Source organism: Morchella importuna, assembly GCF_003444635.1.
Source record: "Morchella importuna strain M04M26 chromosome Unknown Morimp01GS003, whole genome shotgun sequence".
NCBI classification, from domain to species: Eukaryota; Fungi; Ascomycota; class Pezizomycetes; order Pezizales; family Morchellaceae; genus Morchella; species Morchella importuna.
The window spans coordinates 764,831-786,750 of NW_025763400.1; the positions used below are offsets into that span (position 1 = coordinate 764,831).

Sequence of the window (21,920 nt, forward strand, 5' to 3'; positions counted from 1 at the left end):
GTCGATTACACTTCACTCCACCCCACGATCCTGTAAAGTAACCCTATCTTATTTCTGCGTTGTTATCGCTTCCGCCCTGGATGCCTTATTTCGCAAGGCTGAAATTTGTGCCGCAGCCTTACTGGGCGCAGGTACATTCCTAGTACTTTACCGATAGTACATACCCCCGAGCACCGGACTCATTGGCTAGCTACTATAGATAGCTAACATCGGGCTGAAGTTTGGGGTAGAAGTTGGGGTAGTAACAGTCCAGCCATTGGTTTCGGGACTATCAGAAGTATGACTCCCGACACCCCGGTCCCGGTCATGTCTCATCACTCGGACATTCCTAGGCCTAGTGGAATCATCACAACGGCCGGTTACCCACAGATCAACGAGGCCTAGTCCTGTATACAAATAAGAAAAACAGAAAACGGTGCCTCACCGAAAACTACAAAATGTGAGAGTATTAGGATGAGTGCCACAGAGTTCCGACTAGGCTTCAAGGCAAAACGAGGCATCTCGACAGATTGGTCTGTCTGAGGGTACTTGCGGCATATAAGGCTGCAAATAAAAAAAAAAAAAAACTCAGGAGTCTACCAAAATCTAAGGCTTGCCAGTAGATCGCTTAAAAGAAAACACAATCTACGATTACTCTGCATGCGCTGCAGTTGGGGGGGGGGGGGGGGGGTAAGGTCGAGCCAAATCCCGTTTCCTAGCTAGGCCCCCAGCTCTAGACCCATAGCTTTCGATACGTGCACGTGTAGGAGCACAGTCACAACGGGGAAATTCGGGGAAAGACCGAATTCCCGTGCCATATCGTTGAAGCGCATACTGCATACAGAATTTTGCCCGCATAGTCTAGTGTTTAAATCTCAGGTAGCGAATCGATCTTTAGTTGACATGTATTACTCACACTATTCAATCGTGCCCGTACAGAAAATCTTCCATGGGTTAATTCGGATGTTGAATGGTATGATAATGATCTTTAACTTATAACTCATCTGGCTTTCTAAAGAACTGTTAGAGCTAGCCGGTGACAATTATCAAACTAGATATCTACTCCAATCGGTACAGTTTTGGATTGAATAGTTCCTGAACGTAACTACGTGTAGACAAGTCAGTATTTGACCATATATTCAGCTTCAGATATATGCGGTAAGTTTACTTACGATATGCAGTACGAAAGGCTAGAATGGATTGGAGAAAATACCTTCTTTAATGCGCTATTTTAATGGTTTACTTCGTTTTTCATAATACCCATAAGCAATAGAGCACGTTCTATTGCAATAGCAGGTGGTTCTTAGATAGATCCAGTTCCCATATGTTTCTATTCGCCGGACTTGTTCCATTCATTTACTAAGGCAGATAGGGTATAGTAGCAGTGGACGTTTCCTAGTGAGTTCTGTATTCTAACCGAAAAGGGAAGGTGAAAGTACACAAAGTTCTATTCAAGTGGATAGAAAATGTTCTATTCAATAGACCCCCCCTCGAAGATGGTGCTCTATCCAGTTTCTTAGACACCAGTGTTCTATTCGATAGAAAGACAAAACAAGGTCTATTGCGCGATAGAACGTGCTCTATTGCTTATGGGAAGTCCTCCAATAGGCCGAGTTCAAATTGTATATGTACTGTACGCTACATGTATGCCAAGATTCATTCTCGCTACTAAGTAGTACATGTAGTAGGTATTAGTTGACCAATCATTATCTGAAAAACAATTAGCATTGCAATTAAGAATCCGATTTTTCGTTGCGCCAATTAGTGTAAGGTAGTTAGGTCTAGGCGCCCTCACGGGGGTATTGTTTACATGGGGGTATATATAGTGCTTTAATTTCCTCAATTGCGAGAGGCAATCGAGGAAATCAAGAAAGTCAAGACGTCAGAGTTCTTTATTTCGTGCAGATAAATTTATCTATATGCTTTGTTAGGTGATGTTCATGTATACGTATTCTGTCCTCATTTTTGACGACGTTATTAGTTGTTGCATGCACCATACTCCCGTGAGTACCATATTACATACTCCCGTGAAGGCGTCTAGGAACACGACCTATCGCATATGCGTACTTCCTCGGTACTTGCCCTCAATCGTAACTTCAGTGCGCAAGGCTGAGCTAATTAAACATCATTATCAACACAACCCTCTTCGTGCTTCACCGAATCCTAGTTTCCCTCTATTCCAGATTTCCTCTGTGCAAAACACAACTTCATGGCCGAAATATTTGGGCTCGTGGTCAATATTACGACTGTAATCGGCCTCGCAGGGAAATTAGCAAATTTAGGATATGGTTATATAGGCGGGGTGATGAACGCATCGAACCATGCTGAAAGACTGGTTGAAGAGCTCAACTCACTTATCCACGTTCTACGTATATTACAGAATATAGTCAAGAACGACCCGGAACTCGAATTTACAGCACTACAAAGACTAAACGGCCAGAAAGGACCACTTGAAGGATGTGTCTGGAGACTGAAGTTGCTACAGCTCAAACTAAAGCCCAAGGATGGGTGGAGAGACAAGATGAAGGTTCTTACGTGGCTCTTGAAGGAAAAGGAAACTTATGGACATATATCACGGATAGAGAGGGACAAGAGTCTCTTCAAACTAGCTTTAGGACTCGATCACATGTCAGTAATCTATAGTAAATTGCATCCACTTTATTGGTAAAAACGTCTTGCACCACTAACTTCCATTCAGGCTTCTATCCAAGGAAATAGCAAATCATTTGAAGGAAATCGAAAAAGATACAAAGGATATGAAAGACCTTGTCCAGGTCCAGACGGCGGCACTAGATTCATTTATATCCAAGATGGAAAGTGATCAACTCGCAAAACAACGAAACCAAATTCTCCAGTGGCTCTACCCTAAAGACCCTAGTTTAAAGCACATTGAGATTAGCGGTCAAAGGCAAGCCGGGACTGGGAAATGGCTATTTCAAAAACCCAAATTCAAGAACTGGATTAAAGAGCAACCCGATTTCTTTCTGCTTTGTGGATATGGAATTGGTAACTCCAAATTTTCTTATTGATCCTGTAGGAGTGTTGGTGCTCAGGTTCAATCGCTACTGGTCCCTCCCATATGTGAAAATATTGTTTTGTTTTTAAAACAATGTAAATTTTCTGAAGTCACATTAATTGTGGTTTTTGAACTTGAGTACCTGCACCTTGAATGTCTTTCTCGGTGGCTTATGAACAAGCCTATATATAGCTGGAGTAGGGAAAACGTTTTTAAGATATTTCTAAACCTCTTTTGAGATTCTCAGATGCAGTAACTTAAAATATGGTGTATATACAGCTCTACTGTGATCGATTACCTTTACTCCCAATCCTTGGCTCTGAGCTCAAACCACGCTGTGGCATATATCTACCTAGATTACGCAGATAAAGAGCACCAAAAACCTATCAAGATTCTTGCCAGTTTACTTAAGCAGCTCGGTAATCAAGGGTCATTCAAAGAGATAAATGAACTCTATGAAGAATTCCGACTCAAAGAAGAACGCCCACTAGCTGGGCAATTACGCAGTGCTCTAATTACAGCATCAAAGTTCTTCAAGCGAACCTTTATAGTTTTTGACGCCTTGGATGAATGTGACCAAGGCAACCAGCGAAAGGAACTTTTACCTTTGTTTCTTGATCTGGCAAAAGAGGGTATCAATGTCTTTTTCACCAGCCGGCCGCACCCGGAAGACCTCCAAGTCTTTCTCGACGCCAATGCAGTTAACAAAATGAAGATTGCTGCTCAAGATGATGATATTGAGTTATATATACAGCAGATGATAGATGATAACCCATGTGCAAAGCGGCTTGTTGAAAAGGGTAACTGCAGAGATGATATCATTTCTGCACTCAAATCTTGTGCCAAAGGAATGTATGTTATACAAGCGGAGTGCGGCCTCCGGCCGCCCAAATGTAGCGAGGAAATGAAGGTGTGGGCGGTACTGCGATAGTAATTTCTTAGATTATTGTTGTCATTCTGGATTATTGGGTCATCCAAACGTACAGGCACGGACTAAATCTCAACTCCATCTCTCCTTATAGGTAATCTGTGATTTATTAGCTCTAGTATGCACTCTAAGTCATTCAATGAACAGTTTTAGTATTAGTTCATGATAAAATGCCATCAGGGAAATTCGACCTTGATATATAAAAATATAGCTGTAGTTCTGTCAGTGTTTGTTCTTTTATATCTATCCATTGCAATAGCTACACGCCTTTTAATGCCAGTTCCCTTCCATCCCGGGAGTACATGTAGTTCTTTGTCTACTTGTGTAATGATATGCAGTCAATATTAGAAATAGTAAACAACCAATAGAAAGTGTTCCTGGTGACGATGAGGAAGACTATATAGTTTAGATATCTCTCCTTCGTCCTAGGAGTTAAATACATATGGAGTTATATTAATTTATATCGAAACATCATAGGTTTCTGTTGGTTCGCTTTCACATAGAACACATATGTCAACAACCTACAGTACGGCATATCCGTAAAGAACTCGACAAATTTCGGGATTCAAGCTCAGCCTCTGGTCTATGGCCCCTGGATCCGACTTACGACAGGGCCATGAGCATATTATATAGTCAGACAAGCAATAGACGTGAATTAGGATTGACAATTCTATCATGGCTTGCACACGCGAAGCAACCTCTCACTATCGAGAAATTTGGAATAGCTGTATCGATAGAGCCAGAAAGATACGAGCTAGATGAGCACGACCTATCTGGCAACAAAACGCTGCTGGATGTCTGCGCTAGTCTGGTCACGAAGGACGAAAACAGTAGAATAGTCAGGCTTGCGCATTATACTATTCGAGAGTATCTCTTGAGAAGACGTATCCCGGAAGATGCTAGCTTTAGAGTGGCTATAGGGTGCACTACATACCTTGCTTTCGATATTTTCACCCACGTACCAACTTGGGCTAGCGAATACCAGCATAATATGCGGGGGTTTTTGCTATACGTGCTCGTACATTTTAAGAGTCACATCATGGAGTGTAAAGAAGAGTTGACAGTGGGCTTTCTGCTACGAGTTCTTAAAAATCCTGGGCTATATATACATATAGACTGGTTACACAGCTCCCCGCAGGAGTTTTTTTCCTTTATATACGGTATTCGCATGCACCAATTCACTCGCCTGGTACACCGCATGCATACATGTATATATTTCCCACTTTTATGGGCGTTTGAGACGAAGATTGATAGTACCGATGATCTCGACTCTCTATCCGAGTCCTATTTTTTAAGAAGACTATGTCAATTACTGGTCACATCTGCCTTAGGACATTACTCTGCAACACAAAGATTATTAGCGCAAGGCGAAGTTGGTTCATAGCTAGGCATTATCGGAGATAGTGTAGTTTCAACCGCTATAAGGTGTGGCCAAATTGAGATAGCTAAATTGCTCCTTCAAAACATAAACGGCGCAGACATCAACTCTACCGAGAGCTACTTTGGTGAAACCTTCTCCAAAATCCTCTATCACGAACTCCCTGGGTAATACAGCACTTGATGTAGCAGTTAACGTTCAAAGTATTAATGTTGGAATCATAAAATCACATGTTCAATGCGCATGCCCACATGTATCTATTACAGATAATAGTGGGGGAATAATAATCCAACTAGGGCCCTCCTTGCCTAATTCATCATGTCTTTCATCATTCCGGTTTTTAAGCAGCAAACCCCGGAAAACTGTACAAGACGATGGTGGCAAATTAAGATATCTCCACCCATGAGCGCTTGATAATAGAGCAAAACGACTATGACGAGGTTCACGACAACCATATCTTCAAAGTACCTCGGGGTGACTAAGACATGTAGATAGGATCTTTGGTAGGTTTGTCAATTTTCTGGCATACTATTTAACCATTATGAAGTTTACAGTTCTTTTATTAACCCTTCATGTACGTATATATGTGCATTTATACGTAGCGATATAAACATATATATACTAGGGCCAAGACTTGTCGATTTTTTCGATTCGAGCTGCCTTAAGCTTGTGGATTTTGGAATTTGAAATGGACTCCATCGAGACTGCCAACTATTTTATTTGAGGCCTTGCTACTATCTGTTCCGTCTGTTTAGTTTGACCTTTTTGTTCATGAATTAAATCTTTCCTTTTCTTTTCTTTAGCAGCTGCAGCGCCTAGAGTTCGAGTTTTAAATTTCATTATGGGCAAAGGTGCTTCTTTTACTTGTCGTTATTGCTCGATTTTTCTTTCTGTATTTCACTTTAGCTTCCTCCCGATTTGTTATTGTGGGTATAAGATTAATTATGAACCCAGCAATTAATGAATTAAATTTTTTTTTTGTGAATCTGGCTAGGCTTTGCGAGTGCTCAACTGTGATTCCACCAAATAGCAGCGACAGTGATCATTAACCTTATATTCTCTGTATGCAATGGCCATTTAAGGCAACCGATACCACAATAATTAATTGCTGGATTGCTATTCACAATTTCAAATCCCAAACACCCGTAATTTATAACCCAATTAACTAGCAACTTACAGGTACATCTTAATTAATAATTATTAAATATTACTAGAATGTCCGAAAGCATTTCTAAGCTGTCTTGGCCAAGCATTGCCACCAAAAAAAAAAAGTAGAAGAGAGCCTCAACCCCGCCATCTAAGCCCACAACCCACCAAAACTAGAACCACTGCAACCAACCAACCAACCAACCCCCCCCATACCCACATAGCACAATGGCCGTTTCAGCTACGGACTCTACACCGGATCATCCCGAAGATGAACCCCAAATGCTCAACCCCGACGAAGCAGCCGAAGAGATCCCCGAGGATGCCGACGGCGACGTTCCCATGGACTCTGACGACGAGAACGCAGAATACGATGCCGAGGCCGAGGAGCTAGAGATAACGAATGATTCAAAGGCGTATTTCGACAAACACTCAGATAGCATCTTTTCTATCGCTGCACATCCTTCCGACCCGTCGATATTTCTAACCGGGGGTGGCGATGATGTCGCCTACATCTGGACCCCCGACATGCCCGCAAATACAGAAGATGCAAATATTACCCCCCGGGAATCAAAAACGGTTGTGCGGCTATCAGGCCACAAAGATTCCGTCACGGCTGCCGCATTCACTAACCCCGACGGTGCATATGCCGTTACTGGTGGGCTTGACGGGAAAATCCAAGTCTACGCGCAAGCCGAGAAGTGGAAGAAAACCGCAGAAGCACAAGAGGTCGAGGAAATCAACTGGATCCAACCACACCCCACGGCACCTCTATTTGCTCTTGGCGCGAACGACGGAAGCGTATGGATCTATTCCCTGGAGACTGGAGGTTTGGAGATCAAGCAAGCGCTTTACTCACACACCGCTTCTTGCTCTGCAGGGGCTTGGACTTCTGACGGAAAGATACTTTGCACAGTCTCCGAAGATGGCTCTTTCTACGCATGGGAAACTGACTCCGGGCGGGCAGTGGTCGCGCTCACGAGTGCGGACCAGCGCTTTGCCGTCGAAGGTGGGCTCTACTCTGTCACCGTCTCCCCGTCGGGTGCAGTTGCGGTTGTCGGTGGTGCAACTGGTGAAATGCGTGTCGTTGGGCTCCCATCATCTACACAGGCCGCATCTGGAGCACAAAGAAGGGGTGCTGGACGGCCTCAAGCTGGTGGTGGAGGTTCCACCGGTGGTGGTCAAGTCGGACAGATCATAGCATCACTACATACCCATTCTGAGTCTGTCGAGTCACTGTGTTTCCACCCTACTCAACCACTTCTTGCCTCCGCAGGCGTTGATGGCAAGATTGTGATCTATGATGCGGCGAGGGGTTTCCCGGTGAGGAGGACTTTAGAGGATGGACACAAGGAAGCTGTTGTGAAGGTTGAGTTTGTCAAGACTGACGGATGGATTCTCACTTCATGTAGTATCGATGGGACCCTGCGAAGATGGGATGTCAGGGCTGGAACTGAGTTGGGCTGCTGGAAGGGCCATTTGGGGGGCAATCAGAGCGAGGGTGAAGGCGGTATCTTGGGTTTCGTGCAGACCAAGGATAGAGTAGTGACTGCAGGCGATGAGTATGCTTCCCTGTTTTTTCTTTCTTGGTATGTACGGTCAGTGAAGAAGCTAATTCGAAATTCAGCCACGTATCACTTGTGTTTGAGATGACGGGTCTAGCTACAGGCGGTGGCTCAGTAGCGCCTACTGTCGGTGGGCCAGCCTTGAGGTAGTTTTGTATTGCGAGAAAAAGCTGTGCTGTGTTGTATAAATATCTTCATAGGAAGATCCATGTTTGGCTTGAAGTTATAATTTCTTTTAGAGGGGTAGTAATAAGTTACTAATAGAATCAACATAACCATGAGCTTGCCAAGTATTGCGGGGTCTGTCGTTGGAATATGGGCCACTAGCTAGTGGAGCTTCTCTTCTCGCGGTGTGAGATTGGTGCATTAAAGGTCCAGTTGGGATAGCTGTCTTTTGTGGCTTGCTAAGTCTTCCTGATACCACTTCCCCGTATCTTTGATATTGCCTCCCATATGCATGTTCTCGCTCTGCCTTCAGTACTCGTAAGATTTAAACCTATCAACTCCAGAGGTAGTGAGAGGAATCTAGGAGCTACATACCTATTCATGATTGAAAGGTGTAGTAATACCCAATGAGCATAAATCTGCCTCAGCCCACACTCTAGACAACGAATCTGTGTATCTCAATCTATTATCCAGAGTAGGTTAAAAGGACTGCGAGTATTGTATCTATTTGGTAAAGAGGCGCTCATCCATTGGTGAGATACACTCAAGTGCTCCATGCGCAATGCACGCTTTGTTGACTAGCGCCGGAAAAAGTCGTGGGGAACAAATAGAGAACAGGGGTCTCTGGTCTACCCAATGGATAATCAGAATTTTCGGTTTTTGCAATCTGCAATATATAGATCCGGATGTACGCTCAGTTGATTAGTATTCATTAAACATGGATATGATATCAGCATGTTCACCAGGGAGCAACGAGTGGGAAAGAAAAGAATAAGAATACCGCCGAATCCGAAGCCCGTAGAGGACGAGGATAGAATACATACAAGCACCTACATGTGTACATGTAGGTGCATGTACTTATACAGTATCGACATATAATGTTGTAACTACATGTACACAGAGTATTAAGACATTTTCTTGTGGAGGCATACGCAAATCTATTCACGGGCCGGTAAATCCCGTATTTGAGCTAGTCTTCTCGGTGATCCGTCTTGAATTGAGTACATATATATCAAACAGTCTTCGAATTCGTAAAGCTTGCTATTACATAGCCATATCCATGGGGTATAGCTGTGCAGGTAAACGCATGCCAAGAGTTCCTACAAATGCCGCCATGCAAAGTCTCGCTAGCCAATATAGCTACCTAGTTCGGTTACATGGTTCTGGAATAGATCGTGATCAGAGGTACCGCATGAAGCACGATAACATCCCTGGTGGCTCAATTAATATTCCGATTATCAATGTGCTGCCACTATCTTGAACACATACGTCTCCAGTTGCTAGTTTGATTCCAAAAACTATTAGGATTCTGGGCAACTATTGTGCTAATATTGACAAATCAGATCATTAAAGTCTTTTTGAAAGAGAATATTAGAGATCATGCATGGCTGAGAGTATATACCTCTCTACTTTGAGAGGCGAATTCCCCGTCGACCCCCCTATGTCAGTTTTGTTATTTCACGACTACATGTACAATACGCAAAAGATTTTAAATTAGGTTATCCGAATGGAAAGTCACAGATTATCACTCGGACACATCGCTTTACGGCTGATCATGTGGATCTTCTTGCTTCTTCTTGTGACTTGGCAGCAGCATGACATCCAAAACACCAACTCAGCGTATGATCGACTAACTATGCGACTCCCCACGTTTTATTTATTTTTCTTCGGGGCCGTCTATCACGCGAAATCAGTACATACTAACGCAAGTGCACATTTAAATCCAAACTATGTACGTACATAATCTTCTCTGATTTTCAAGAAAGTAAGACTTGATAGGTATGTACTTACGAAGTATAGGTAGTCGATCCCCCAATCCTCAGTATCATCATTAGGTCTTGGTTTTCTCTGACATATATATGTCCCCGGAGATGTCGGAAGTGCTCACTTACAGACCGGTGGGGGGAATAGTACCATACCCAGAAAACCTGCAGCAGCTTGGTTTTATGCGCGTTCCCCTCATTCCCAAACTGTTCTGCTCCGGAGGTTAATACATGCACAACATCCGCTCTGGAGTAACCTACATACTCGTGTTTTCCTGACGTTTTTAGACTAGACTACTATTGCATCCCATACAAAAACGCGTCAAGTCCACGACTTTGTATGGTATGCAATAACGGCCCAGTTTACAAACGTCAGGTTGGGAAACTACGTACAAGGACACGCAGAGTACTCTACTTTTGTAGCAGGGCTGCATGAAATATCGAATCCTGCTTAAAATCCATCCAAAGATCTGAAAGATTAGGCCCTGCGTCTTGAGCTCATGCACCGAGAATCAATACTATGTCCCAACCCGCACCCCACATGCATGGCTCTTTCCTCCAACCTCTCTCCGCCACTCCCGTGGACGAAACGTTTTAACTTATTTTTTCTCCGAGTAAAGATCAGCTTCAGCTAGCATATTGAAATAGTAGGCACTTGGTTTGTTTTTTACTACCCCTCTTTCTCTCCCCCTCGAACTATGTAACCTCTAACTCACACTCATATGATCGTCAATAGCTCAGCGCGTATACGCTATTAGCTATGTATGTACACACATACTCTACACGAAACCACGATATCTCACTCGCTTTCAAAATAAATGAATCCTGTAGTTAGGACTTGCTCTTTTGGGATGGCTGTGTGCGCACCGTGTGGTGCTTTGGCGAGGGAGCGCGTGGGTATGATTTAGACCTCAGGATTCAGCATCCCGTGCATATCTACGTAGATACATACGTAGTTGGAGTAAAAATACAAACCGCACATGCTGCCCCAGAACTCGGACTTCGCACTGGCCCTTGCAGCGCCAAAATCCTAAGGGTTTATGCAGTTCCGACACAACACATAACACATACGCCATGTATCAAACCGCTTGTTATTTTCTTTTCGCACGAAGCCGTACCAATTAGATTCGAGCAGGTAATTTTACGGAATCGATTTTTGTTACTGGGCGGGCAATGAACTGCAGGATATCTCACCCCAAATTTTGCAATCTCAGCTAGATATGCCATGGTTTTTTGTGAAGGCATGCTTTAAAGATTATTATCTCCGACCCAATGAGCTTAACCAAACACCTTCGTCTTTTATTTATTAAGGGGTGCCATTTGAATGGCACCCGCTCATACATGGCCCGATTCAAGATTTGCGATGTCACATCTCTTTGCGTTTTTGCTTTTTTGCACAGGTACACACAGCTAAGTGTTCCAACCGTTAATTTGACCGTTGTGAACTCCGAGTTACCTATACCCAGTGTAAAGGAAAAACAACGTAGTTGATTGAGCCCGCCAACGGGTGGTTAGCTAAATTTATGCTACACTGGATGGAGCCTTTAGCTATAGTTATCAGGCCATTTAACTCCGTTTTTCTTTTGGAAAAAAAAAATGAAAGAAAACACCAAAACCTGCTATGCCTACCATATACGGTTGCCGGTTCAATGTGGATGATCTGGTTTAGTTGTCGTCTGCTCCCAATAGGAGGCCCAATCACAACTGCGAGTACGAGTGTCTTGCATGATGTAGTTTTTTGCTCCCCGGAGCATACCCAGAACGTAGGTACTGGATGGTCGAAGCTGGCCGTCTACCCAGCTCCTTAACAAGCAAATAAATACGTCTTCGTATTCCTAGTTCCAGTTCTGGAAGTGTACGCACTTAAAGGCAAGAGTCTCGGGCGAATAATTAGAAGAAAATTCACCGGACGAGATAACCGTGACAAATGAATAGATGATTGAGGTGCTTGTGCTTGTTTTTAACCCCACAGCCAGGATGGCTGATCGCTGAATTTTTATCAGTCAAGCCGCAGATATATGTGCTTGTGTACATGGCGAACCAATTTACGGGCAAAATTCAGCCTTCCCTTCTGCAATTGACACCAGTCACACTATCAAAAGCCATCAAATTGCATGTTTGATTCCCATAACAAGGGTGTAAGGCAGATATGCGTATAGAGCAAACAAATAGGCTAAATAGCGTTTTGTGTAGGATGATGATATGCCGGTCTGATTGCTCAGCCACGATACGGGTTGCTGAGTGATTGATCATGATCCATTACCAAGATTGCACATTTTTGATCCGTTTTAATCAATAATGGGAGTAAGAGTTATACTCAATCATGCTAGTCACAGATATGGGAAGTCCACGGGATTTGTTGACTAATTATTATGATGATTTGCCCCCCCCCCCCCCCCCGCGGGGCCTGTGGCCATGACCATATGGAAACAAGTCATGAGTTGACTTTGGTGATAGCGGCAATGCGGCTCTAAGCTAAGATATTGCGCGCTAATCCCTCTCTGGCTGGGCTTTTCCCAAGTGCATGTTGTTGTAGTTGGGAATTCGAATCTCACAAAACAAATATAGACATCAGCAGAGTGTGCGTGCAGATACAGGTTCTAAGCGATAGGATCCACCTTTCGTGTCTAATAACTCTCATGCAAGCAACAGCTAGAGCTTAAAGACCACTAGTGACAATAGTCTTTGGGCATGGGCGGGAGAGGGACTAAAAAGTTTGATGTGGGGTACACATATGCATCCCAGGAGGGCCAGATGATTTTCACCGTACAGCTTCCGAGCCGTGCAGGAACAGATATCGCCTGGGTGGAACAGGAGAGTCGACACCAAGCATGGAGACAAAGAAGATATTGATATGATAATTGGAATATAAATTAATGCAAGCATCGTCGTCTCGGTGGAAAGCATTCAATGATCCATGCTAGATGATGGCATTTACTACACACGTACTATCAACATGATCTTCCGGGCCTAGGTTTAGGATTAGCAAATACGATTTTGCTCATTAACGATTGGAAGGTTGTGTATTTGGTGTGACGTCAATCTGGGAATAGAGTGACCAGCTGTGATGAGGTTCTTGTGTTTTTTCATTTGGGACCCGTAACTGAGGTTCCGCCATGTGTATTCAATGACACGGTGGGCGTTCCGGTTCCGCCCAAGCGAGCGACCCAAAGCCCTGTGCGCTGGTAACATCTGCCAAGTCTGGGGAATAGACGAGGTAAGGCTGTTCTACACCATCGTGACTAGATGCCGTTTCCCCGCAATTTGTTTATATCTCTCTTCGAGAATCGATATAAATACTCACTCATACTTGAAGTAAATTTTCGTCTCCCCAAAATATCAACCCAGTTCAGACTTTAACTTGACAACCAATATCCAATCAACTCCATCAAGCTCTTATATCAACAAAATGCAATCTGCAAATCGTCTTCGTACGACTTTGAAAACTGGAAGAGGCCTATCTTTCGGCGCATGGCAGATGCTTCCTGGAACGCAAGTCTTTCAAAATTCAATATGGCTATAGATACTTACTGATATGTCTATAGGCACCTTGCACGTTCAATTGCCCGTTCCGGCGTCGACTGGGTCCTCGTGGATACTGAGCATGGTAATCTCGACGACGCCGCTATGCATGAAGCGGTGCAAGCGATTGCTGGATGCAGTGTTAGCCCAGTAGTTCGTATTCCTGCTTGCGAAGGATGGATGTTCAAACGTGAGTTATATATCTTGTAGGAACCTCACTGGTTGGCCCAACCAATTAACATCATGTCGGTTTGGATTTAAAGGTGCCTTGGACGCTGGCGCCCATGGCATTATGGTCCCGCTTATTAGCAGTGCAGATGATGCAAGAACTGCAGTGAAATACTCCAAGTTCCCCCCAAGAGGAATCAGAGGTTTTGGAAGTCCTTTGTAAGTTTTCATATTCACAAACATTTCTTCGTTCTCGATTATGAGCTAATTCCAAGTATAGCCCGATGGGAGCTTTCGGTATCTCGTCGACTGTTGATTACCTTGAACAAGCAAACGACAGCCTTGTCACTATTGTTCAAATTGAAACCAAGGAAGCTTTGGAAAACGTAAGCTTTCGCCCCGCCCTCCTTCCCACTCAAAAGTTCTTAGTCTTTCAAAACTATAGTGCAGATTGTGTGTGCGCGCGAGTTTTCTAAACAAGTGTAGGTGGATGAGATAGCAGCGGTTGACGGTATCGATGTCCTTTACGTCGGGCCATTCGACCTTGGAAACTCCATCGGTGCGTCCTGATTTGGAAAACTCGCGCTATCTGAAACCTATAGAACCGTTAACTGATCCCGATGAATAGGACACCCAATAACCTCCGACACGTTGCATCCGAACCTGCATGCCGCCATTGAAAAGGTCTACAATGCGGCGGCCGCGGCCGGAAAGAGGGCTGGTATCTACTGTGTTGATGGCGATCAAGGTTTGTCCAATCCCAATCCCATTGCCTTAGGTTTTTATTACGTTTCCACGTATTTAGCACAGCTCTTTACGTTATTGATTGGTGGTCTTGCTAACTTGAATTGCCCTTCCTCCCCACGCTGGGAAAACTGGCACTTTTCATAGCCCACATGTTTTCGCAAAAAGGGTTTCATATGTTGTCGGTGTCCTCTGACATGGGCGCGTTGGGCACTTACATGTCGCAATCGCTCCGGAAGGCCAAAGGTGATGCCGAAAGTGTCATTCAGGTTTCTACTGGTCCCTATGGATCTTAGAATTAGTTTGTCGTGTCGTGCTACTGCGGTAGCCTCTTATTGAGATCTAGACTGGTAGGGGGGAATCGCTGGAGTGGGGGATTCAAACATGTATGCGTCGGGAATTGCCGAAGGTTATGTAGGAATCAATTTAGGAAATATCTCCAAGCTTTTGAGGCGCCAGTCGGATCAGATATATACAAAAATGTGTGAAGGGAATAGGTAGTCTTCGAGCGAGAGTCAATTCGCGAGCTCTTCGAGAAGGTGGGGTAAATAGGGGCACCAAGGCGGTTAAAAAAAGCAAACATACATGCCAATTGTATCGAGTGATAAATTATGATTCGGACATGTGAATCATCATGTACGCTCATGCCGGATGTTGAATATTTACGTACAGACCAGCCGGAGCTAGGATCTCGTGACGAAGGATTGCAGGCTAGCCAACCCCCCAGAACCCCCCACAGATGCTGTGAATCGGACCTGATAATTGGTTTCGCGCACGCGAGCTGGGAAACCCGCTAAGACGCTTTCCTGGGATTTTTGGCCGTGATACTCGGGAATTTTTATATTCCGGACATGCATCGATACTGATAACTCGCCACAAAATTATGTAGACAACAGACCAAGGAAGTAGGTATATTCATTGAATACAAATATTTCTTTATCTTAGGTTTTTCGCGCATGATATAGGTATCTGACGGCTAGTTAACAAGTATGTATATAAATAAAAAAAAATAAGTACAGCCGCATTTGAAAAGTATTGGCACCTCCGAGCCAAACTCACGAGGCAGTCCTTTCTGCTTTTCAACCCTCATATTCGAGACAATTGCCAGAGAGAGCTGCCATGACTCTATTGCGGTCATACCTATCAATAAGTTGAGTATGCGCGAGTGCCATGGATTTTGGTGGGCTACAATTCATGAACGACTCAATATAGTAGGGTGCCAGTACTTTTCGAATGCGGCTGTACATGTATTTGTTCGATCATTATAAGTACATACTTATATCGATCGAGCACTTACTGTACTTCTAGATGTAGCTATAATACAAGCCGGTTCCGGTCTTTGGCTGGTGAGGATAATGAAATAAAGAATAAAGAGTGTCACTAGATAGCTGCGCTATAATAGGGGTGTATCGTCACTAGAGAGGTGTACTACCGATATTTCTGGGATATACGCCCATGGGCTTAAAGCAAAGTATTGGTAGAAAGTGCTTGCTGATTGGCTTAAGTCACGGGAATATGCATACACCACCAGTTTTCCTCCCACCTTTGCTTTAAGCCCATGGGCGTATATCCCAGAAATATCGGTACCCCTACGCTGCCCTGCTAAAGAGCTGCGCTGTTAACAAGGATATCGCAATCCCAGAAAATCCCAAACAATATCACAATCACCGAACAACAGAATAACAATAAAAAGGACATAACATAACCTTTCCTTTTAGCTGACACCCTAAATAGCTCGAGAAAAGAAAGGGTCTAAAACTCAGCCAATAAAACCCTTTTAAATCCACATTGCATACTCGGTATATATATCTAGATACGCGTATGGTTACTTACTTCAGGATTACCATTTCTTCGGTAAAATATCAGTTACCGGTAGATTTACTATACTACATGTACATGTGATTAATATAGTAACTTACTAGGCGCTTAGATCACCATGTATTAAGTATTAGCTTAGTACTAAATACATCTACATACCTACTATTACTAACCTTCCAACCCCGGGACGAGGAGAAGGGCGATTGTTGAAGGTTTGAAAATGGAAGCAAATATATGCTTCTTATTTAATAATTTCCGCGAGATCGAGATTAGCCATTATCCGCTGTGCGTGGGCGCCTGTGCGCAATATGCGCTCATGAGAAATCACTCGGCTCAATTGTCTCAGCAAATTTTACTAATATAGTTAGTTGTTGACTTATTAATTAGGCTTTATTGGATTAAGATTAATGGCATTGATGTCAGCTGGAGCCCCGAACTAGGAGGAAGTGATACTTACTTGACGGGACTACAGTACGATGTGCTGTATGTGCCTTGTGTGTGCCCGTGTTTTCCATACATGATATGGAACCTTGGTGTGCGGGGCCGGGGGGTTCAAGAATCTAGATCTCCCGCCAGGTATACCTATGGCTCATGCGCGGCCCCCGAATATTATCGGCAAATGATTCTTCCACAATTATATTACAGATACTTCCTTAATTCATCAACTGTGAATTAACAACAGTCATTCGTAATAGCCATCATAAACCCATACAAAAAAATCATAGAAAATCTCATGCAAAAACAAAAAAAAAGAAGATAGGAAATAAGAAATCCAGCAATCGCTTAAGAAACCAAAGAGAAAAAAATTAAACCAACTCGTCTCCGACGGCCGGCCTCTTCTCCATAGTAGTGGTCCTGGAGCCGACGCCACTCATTGAGTTTCTCCTTGATCGGATTGAGTTTGGTTGTGTGATGGTCTTTGCCATTGTGAAGAATCCTTGACGCAAACTGAGTGAAGCATCTTTTTTCACTCTATCAGACTCGCCGCGGTTAAACCAGCCAGTGTAGCGCTTGGTAAATTTCCATAGTTCGACTCCAAGAATAAAAATTGGAACAGCACCAATAGACAACGCCCATTCCCAAGTGATCCCTTTATGCTTAAACACTTGCGTGTTCAAGGTTGGAATGTAAACGACTGGGAAGACAGATAAGGCGCCAATGAAGACAGAATAAAACAAGAACTTGTTCTCGTAAATCTTTTTTTCACCAATTAGCATGCTGTTCATGGAGATAGATAATTTCTGGGTACTTACATCCTTGAAAAATGGGAATTTGTGTTCCGTTTGGTAAGGGTCGAGTCTAAACATGCTTCGGCGAATGCTCTTGAACTCCCATGCCGAAATCAAAATCAACCAAGTTAGCTCTGCAAATACGGCGCCTCTAGCCCTGAAGACCAGGTCACACTCTGGCGTATAGGAAGCATTGCAGTTTACTCCAAGGTTTCCGTCGCCGACGCCGAAGACAATGATTACAAAGGTGCAAAGACATAAGGAGCCCATAATTGTTCCGTATACGATCATGTCTACGAGAATTTGTTTTGTGAAAACACCCCTCTTAGAGTCGTGCGGTGGTCGTCTCATAATATCGGAAGAAGCAGCCTCCAATCCCAATCCAAACGCGGGGAATGAACTTGTCAACATGTTGATCCACAGGATCTCAAGAGGTGCAAGCGGAAAGACCGAGAGGTTGTTCTTGTCCTGAAAAGCAAGTCCAATAATCAAAAGGATGACTTCTCCGACGTTAGAAACGAGAAGATGAAGAATAAACTTTTGAATATTGTCAAACATCCTTCTTCCTTCTTCAACGGCATTAACGATACTAGCGAAGTTGTCATCGGTAAGCACAATGTCAGATGCAGACTTTGCAACATCAGACCCTCCAAGCCCCATTGCGATACCAACATCAGCTCTCTTCAAACTAGGAGAGTCGTTGACACCATCTCCCGTCATCGCTGCATATCTATTCCTTCGATGGAGGGCATCGATCATACGAACTTTGGTGTTGGGAGCACATCGAGCAATGACAAACGGTAGCGTCGGAAGATTGTCAATTTCTTCATCTGTAAGAGCATCGAACTCGGCAGCAGTTTTGACCATACTGTTGGCAACATCTGGGGGGAAAGATCCAAAGTCTCTAGGAATGATCCCGACTTCTCGAGCGATGGCGCGAGCAGTTCCAGGATGGTCTCCGGTCAACATGTGAACCTGAATACCGGCCTCAGTACATTCTCTGACAGCATCTTTGGTCTCGAGACGCGGTGGATCGTAAAGCCCAGCAAGGCCCATAAGCGTGAGTTCTCGTTCAACCTGGTCTCGGGGAAATTCGGTCCAGTCCTTAGGAGGGCTTTCAACAACTCTACGAGCAATTGCCAAAACACGTAATCCTTGATCAGCGAGCAACGACATTTGTCGAGTGACTTCCTCCTTAAGCTCCTCGGTCATGGGCTGGGTGTTCTCTCCGAATCCAATATCGGTACAGAGATCAAGAATCCTTTCAACAGCACCTTTGGCAAAGATAAGGTATTTCCCCTCGTTTGGTTCCTGGAAGATGACAGACATCCTCTTGACGTCACTATCGAAAGGGTATTCACCGAGTTGTTTCCATCCATCAGAGGTAAGCTTCTTTTTCCCATAGTCGAATCGATGTGCAAAAACTTGCAAGGCAATCTACATTGATTAGTATATGTAACAGGAAATAGAATGAATTGCCTCTTACTTCTGTTGGGTCGCCGGTAGCTTGCCACATGCTTTTCTGTTCATCAAATCGTAAAGTTGCCAAGTTGCAAAGTGCAGAGGACTGCAAGAAAGCCCCCAACTCCGCTCCCACTTCAGGCACTTCTTGATCCCCTGATATTTCTCCTTTTTCTTGTTCCTGCATCATTTCTGGCACTTCAGGCTTTTTTCGGGGTCTAGGTTCATCGGCGAACTTCAATGCGAGAGCAGAACGAGCTTGATCACGTTCATCCTGTTTCCGTTGGTATTCCTTTTCGGCATCTGCCTCTGAAGCCGCAGTAGGTGCAGGCCCAAGGCGAATGGTACCAGATGTCGGATCGGTGGCCTCGCCAGTGCGGTCGACGCTATAGATTCCAATACCCGGAATCCAAGCCTTACGAGTAACCATTTTTCCTTGAGTCAATGTACCAGTCTTGTCAGAGCAAATATTGGTAACACCTCCAAGAGCTTCCAAAGCGTCAAGTTTGCGCACAATAACCTTGCGTTTGACCATTCTTTTCATGCCGACGGCCATAGTGATGGTCAAGACAGCAATTAAGGACTCCGGAATGATGGCAATACCTAAATATAGCGTTAGTTTTGTTTTTGAAAGCGGCCCTCGGGATCAAAAAATGGAAGGAAAAGGTTTATATAGGCTGATATTACATACCAAGCGAGATAGCATAAATAGTAACTTCATGAGTGACGTTAAACTTGTTAACACCAAACACGATAATGGCAAGCAAGATAGCGCAGAAAAGCAGGACATATGCCAATTTAGACAGCTTCTTTTGAAGGGGTGTGCCAACCGTGAGCCCAAGTAGTTTACCAATAGCATCCCAGGTGTTAAGAGCTGCACCCTTGACAGGTTGAAGGGTACCGTACTTCTTACGAGACATTGATCGGTTTGGCTTCTTGTCTTTACCAGAAAGGGATTCTGCAATTGCTCCGATCTCAGTAGCCATACCCGTACCAGTGACAATACCACGAGCACGTCCTTTGGTAACCGTCGATGAAGAAAAGGCCATATTTATCCTGTCGCCAACCCCAGTCTCCTCGTTGAGATCCAACATAGGGTCCTTCATTACTGGTAGGGATTCACCAGTGAGTAATGCTTCGTCCGTTTCGAAGTTCATGACATCAAATAGTCTGAGGTCTGCGGGAACGACGTCCCCCGTCTTCAATTCAACGATATCACCAGGTACCACAGTCTTGCTTGGGATGTGTTCGACATTTCCGTCTCTTAGGACAGCAGCTGTAGGGCTTGAGAGACTTCGGAGAGAGTCCATTGTCTTCTCACTATGAATTGTTAGTTTTACATTAGACATGTTTTAAATTAATGAGAAAGTGATACCTACGCTCTATATTCCTGAAAGAAACCAATGGTTACGTTGAGAGCAATAACGGCAGTGATAACACCACCTTCGATCCAATCTTGGACACCATAAGACAGAGCCATTGCAAGAATGAGGACCCTAGTTCCAGTTAATACGACATATATATAATTTCAAACGACCGGGAAATTTGAAAACATACAAGATCCTAGTAACCGTTAGAATATGAACATTTTATATCAGTATATATTGGAACAGTGACATACATAGCATTACTAATTTGTTTGACAAAGACCTTCCATATAGGAATCCCTTCGCCCCCATCTAGTTCGTTTGGGCCGTACTTGCTAAGTGCTTGCTCGGCTTGAGCTGGAGACAAGCCTGTATCGACATTTGTCTGGAGTTCCTGAGCAACCTGCTCCGGAGTGAGCTGATAAGCAGGTCTGGAAAAAGAAGGCTTCGCGGGTCCAGATTCTTTGCTAGCCATGATGGCAATAGATATAATGGGCTAGAAGCAGGGACTGTTAACATTGGTGAGTGGAGGAAGAGAAGAGGACAACAGGGAGGAATGGCATCATATTTGTACTCGAAAGCTGCCTTGGGGCTCAACAGGTTCCCGGCAGCGCCCAGAAATCTACGGCATAAATTAAGTTCAAGCTTGGTGGGGTCCTTTTTTTTTTTTACATACTTCACTCAAGTTCTCGATGGCCGTGACGGTGCCGAGCCTTAGAGTGCCTTGTGGGTAAATACATGTACATGTGGTATCTCAAGAATTACTCTTATGTCCCACGCAAATAGCTAATAAATCGAGTCATCAAATCCAATCATATGCCCACCCGGGTCTAACTTCTGCAATTCCAAGAAAAGTCCAAGAAAAACGGGAGACGAACCAAGAGATATGATACAAAGAACCCCCACCAAGACGCAAATTCTGCGCTTATTGCTCCTTGGCATAATTCAGTAAGGCAGTTAGAACGAAAAGATAGCTGTTTGGATGTCTTGGATGTTCTTGGATTCTTGGCTTCTTAAAGAGATCGGAACCCACTCTATTTACCCTAAAGCTAGATCTTTTTGTTCGTAAATACCTATTGTTTATTGTAACTAAGACTGTCAAATGTCATGATGTCTTTGATTAAGCTTTGAAAGTCACGCATGAGTTGTCATTATGGCCAAACCGGAGATGATTCTAAAACGACTCAATACTCTCTTCACATCATGATTAGAGAGGTGGTGGCGTTAGCGACTCTACTACCAATTAGTAGCATGGTATTATTTCTTGGCATGGCTTGGAATACCTTGGCGTAACTTGGCATGTCTGGGCATGTCTTGGTATCACTTGGCGCTTATAATCACGGAATCTGATTGCGTCGGCATGCCATCTTTGGAGAGCTCCTGCCTTTTCCTTTTTTATTCCGACTACATTTTAGCAATTTTTATTAGATCCGTATAGATGAAAGTTAGATCGAATGCATGCCCAAGAACAAATTATACTTGCCCAGATATTCGACCGGAGTGTTGAGGGGGTGAAGTAATGAATTCGGTAGAATAGACGCGGAGATAGGTATTGATCTTCGGATAGATAGCAAGTGCAGGTTCGGCAGAGGTACCCTCACTTAAATTCCGGGAAAAATCACATGTGCAGCATATGCATACATATCCGTATATCTGCAGTATGTACATGTA

General features: G+C 43.9%; 4 protein-coding genes across 4 annotated transcripts; 3 read left to right on the top strand and 1 right to left on the bottom strand.

The window, feature by feature from the left end:
* Positions 1-2,188: 2,188 nt before the first annotated feature.
* On the top strand, positions 2,189-3,008 carry LAJ45_01721 (uncharacterized protein; the record flags this gene model as incomplete). Its single annotated transcript, XM_046111314.1, has 2 exons — positions 2,189-2,607; positions 2,678-3,008. 2 exons carry the CDS (start codon positions 2,189-2,191, stop codon positions 3,006-3,008), a joined length of 750 nt encoding a protein of 249 aa, XP_045975258.1.
* Positions 3,009-6,675: 3,667 nt separating this feature from the next.
* On the top strand, positions 6,676-8,162 carry LAJ45_01722 (uncharacterized protein; the record flags this gene model as incomplete). The annotated part of the gene is made up of 2 exons (XM_046111315.1): positions 6,676-8,009; positions 8,075-8,162. The coding sequence occupies 2 exons, from the start codon at positions 6,676-6,678 to the stop codon at positions 8,160-8,162; spliced, it is 1,422 nt and encodes a 473-aa protein (XP_045975259.1).
* A 4,905-nt stretch (positions 8,163-13,067) lies between these two features.
* On the top strand, positions 13,068-14,670 carry LAJ45_01723 (uncharacterized protein; the record flags this gene model as incomplete). The annotated part of the gene is made up of 7 exons (XM_046111316.1): positions 13,068-13,117; positions 13,486-13,652; positions 13,726-13,849; positions 13,911-14,016; positions 14,117-14,189; positions 14,259-14,378; positions 14,522-14,670. The coding sequence occupies 7 exons, from the start codon at positions 13,068-13,070 to the stop codon at positions 14,668-14,670; spliced, it is 789 nt and encodes a 262-aa protein (XP_045975260.1).
* A 2,328-nt stretch (positions 14,671-16,998) lies between these two features.
* On the bottom strand, positions 16,999-20,724 carry LAJ45_01724 (uncharacterized protein; the record flags this gene model as incomplete). The annotated part of the gene is made up of 7 exons (XM_046111317.1): positions 16,999-17,388; positions 17,446-18,858; positions 18,908-19,485; positions 19,574-20,202; positions 20,262-20,378; positions 20,440-20,445; positions 20,504-20,724. 7 exons carry the CDS (start codon positions 20,722-20,724, stop codon positions 16,999-17,001), a joined length of 3,354 nt encoding a protein of 1,117 aa, XP_045975261.1.
* Positions 20,725-21,920: the final 1,196 nt, after the last annotated feature.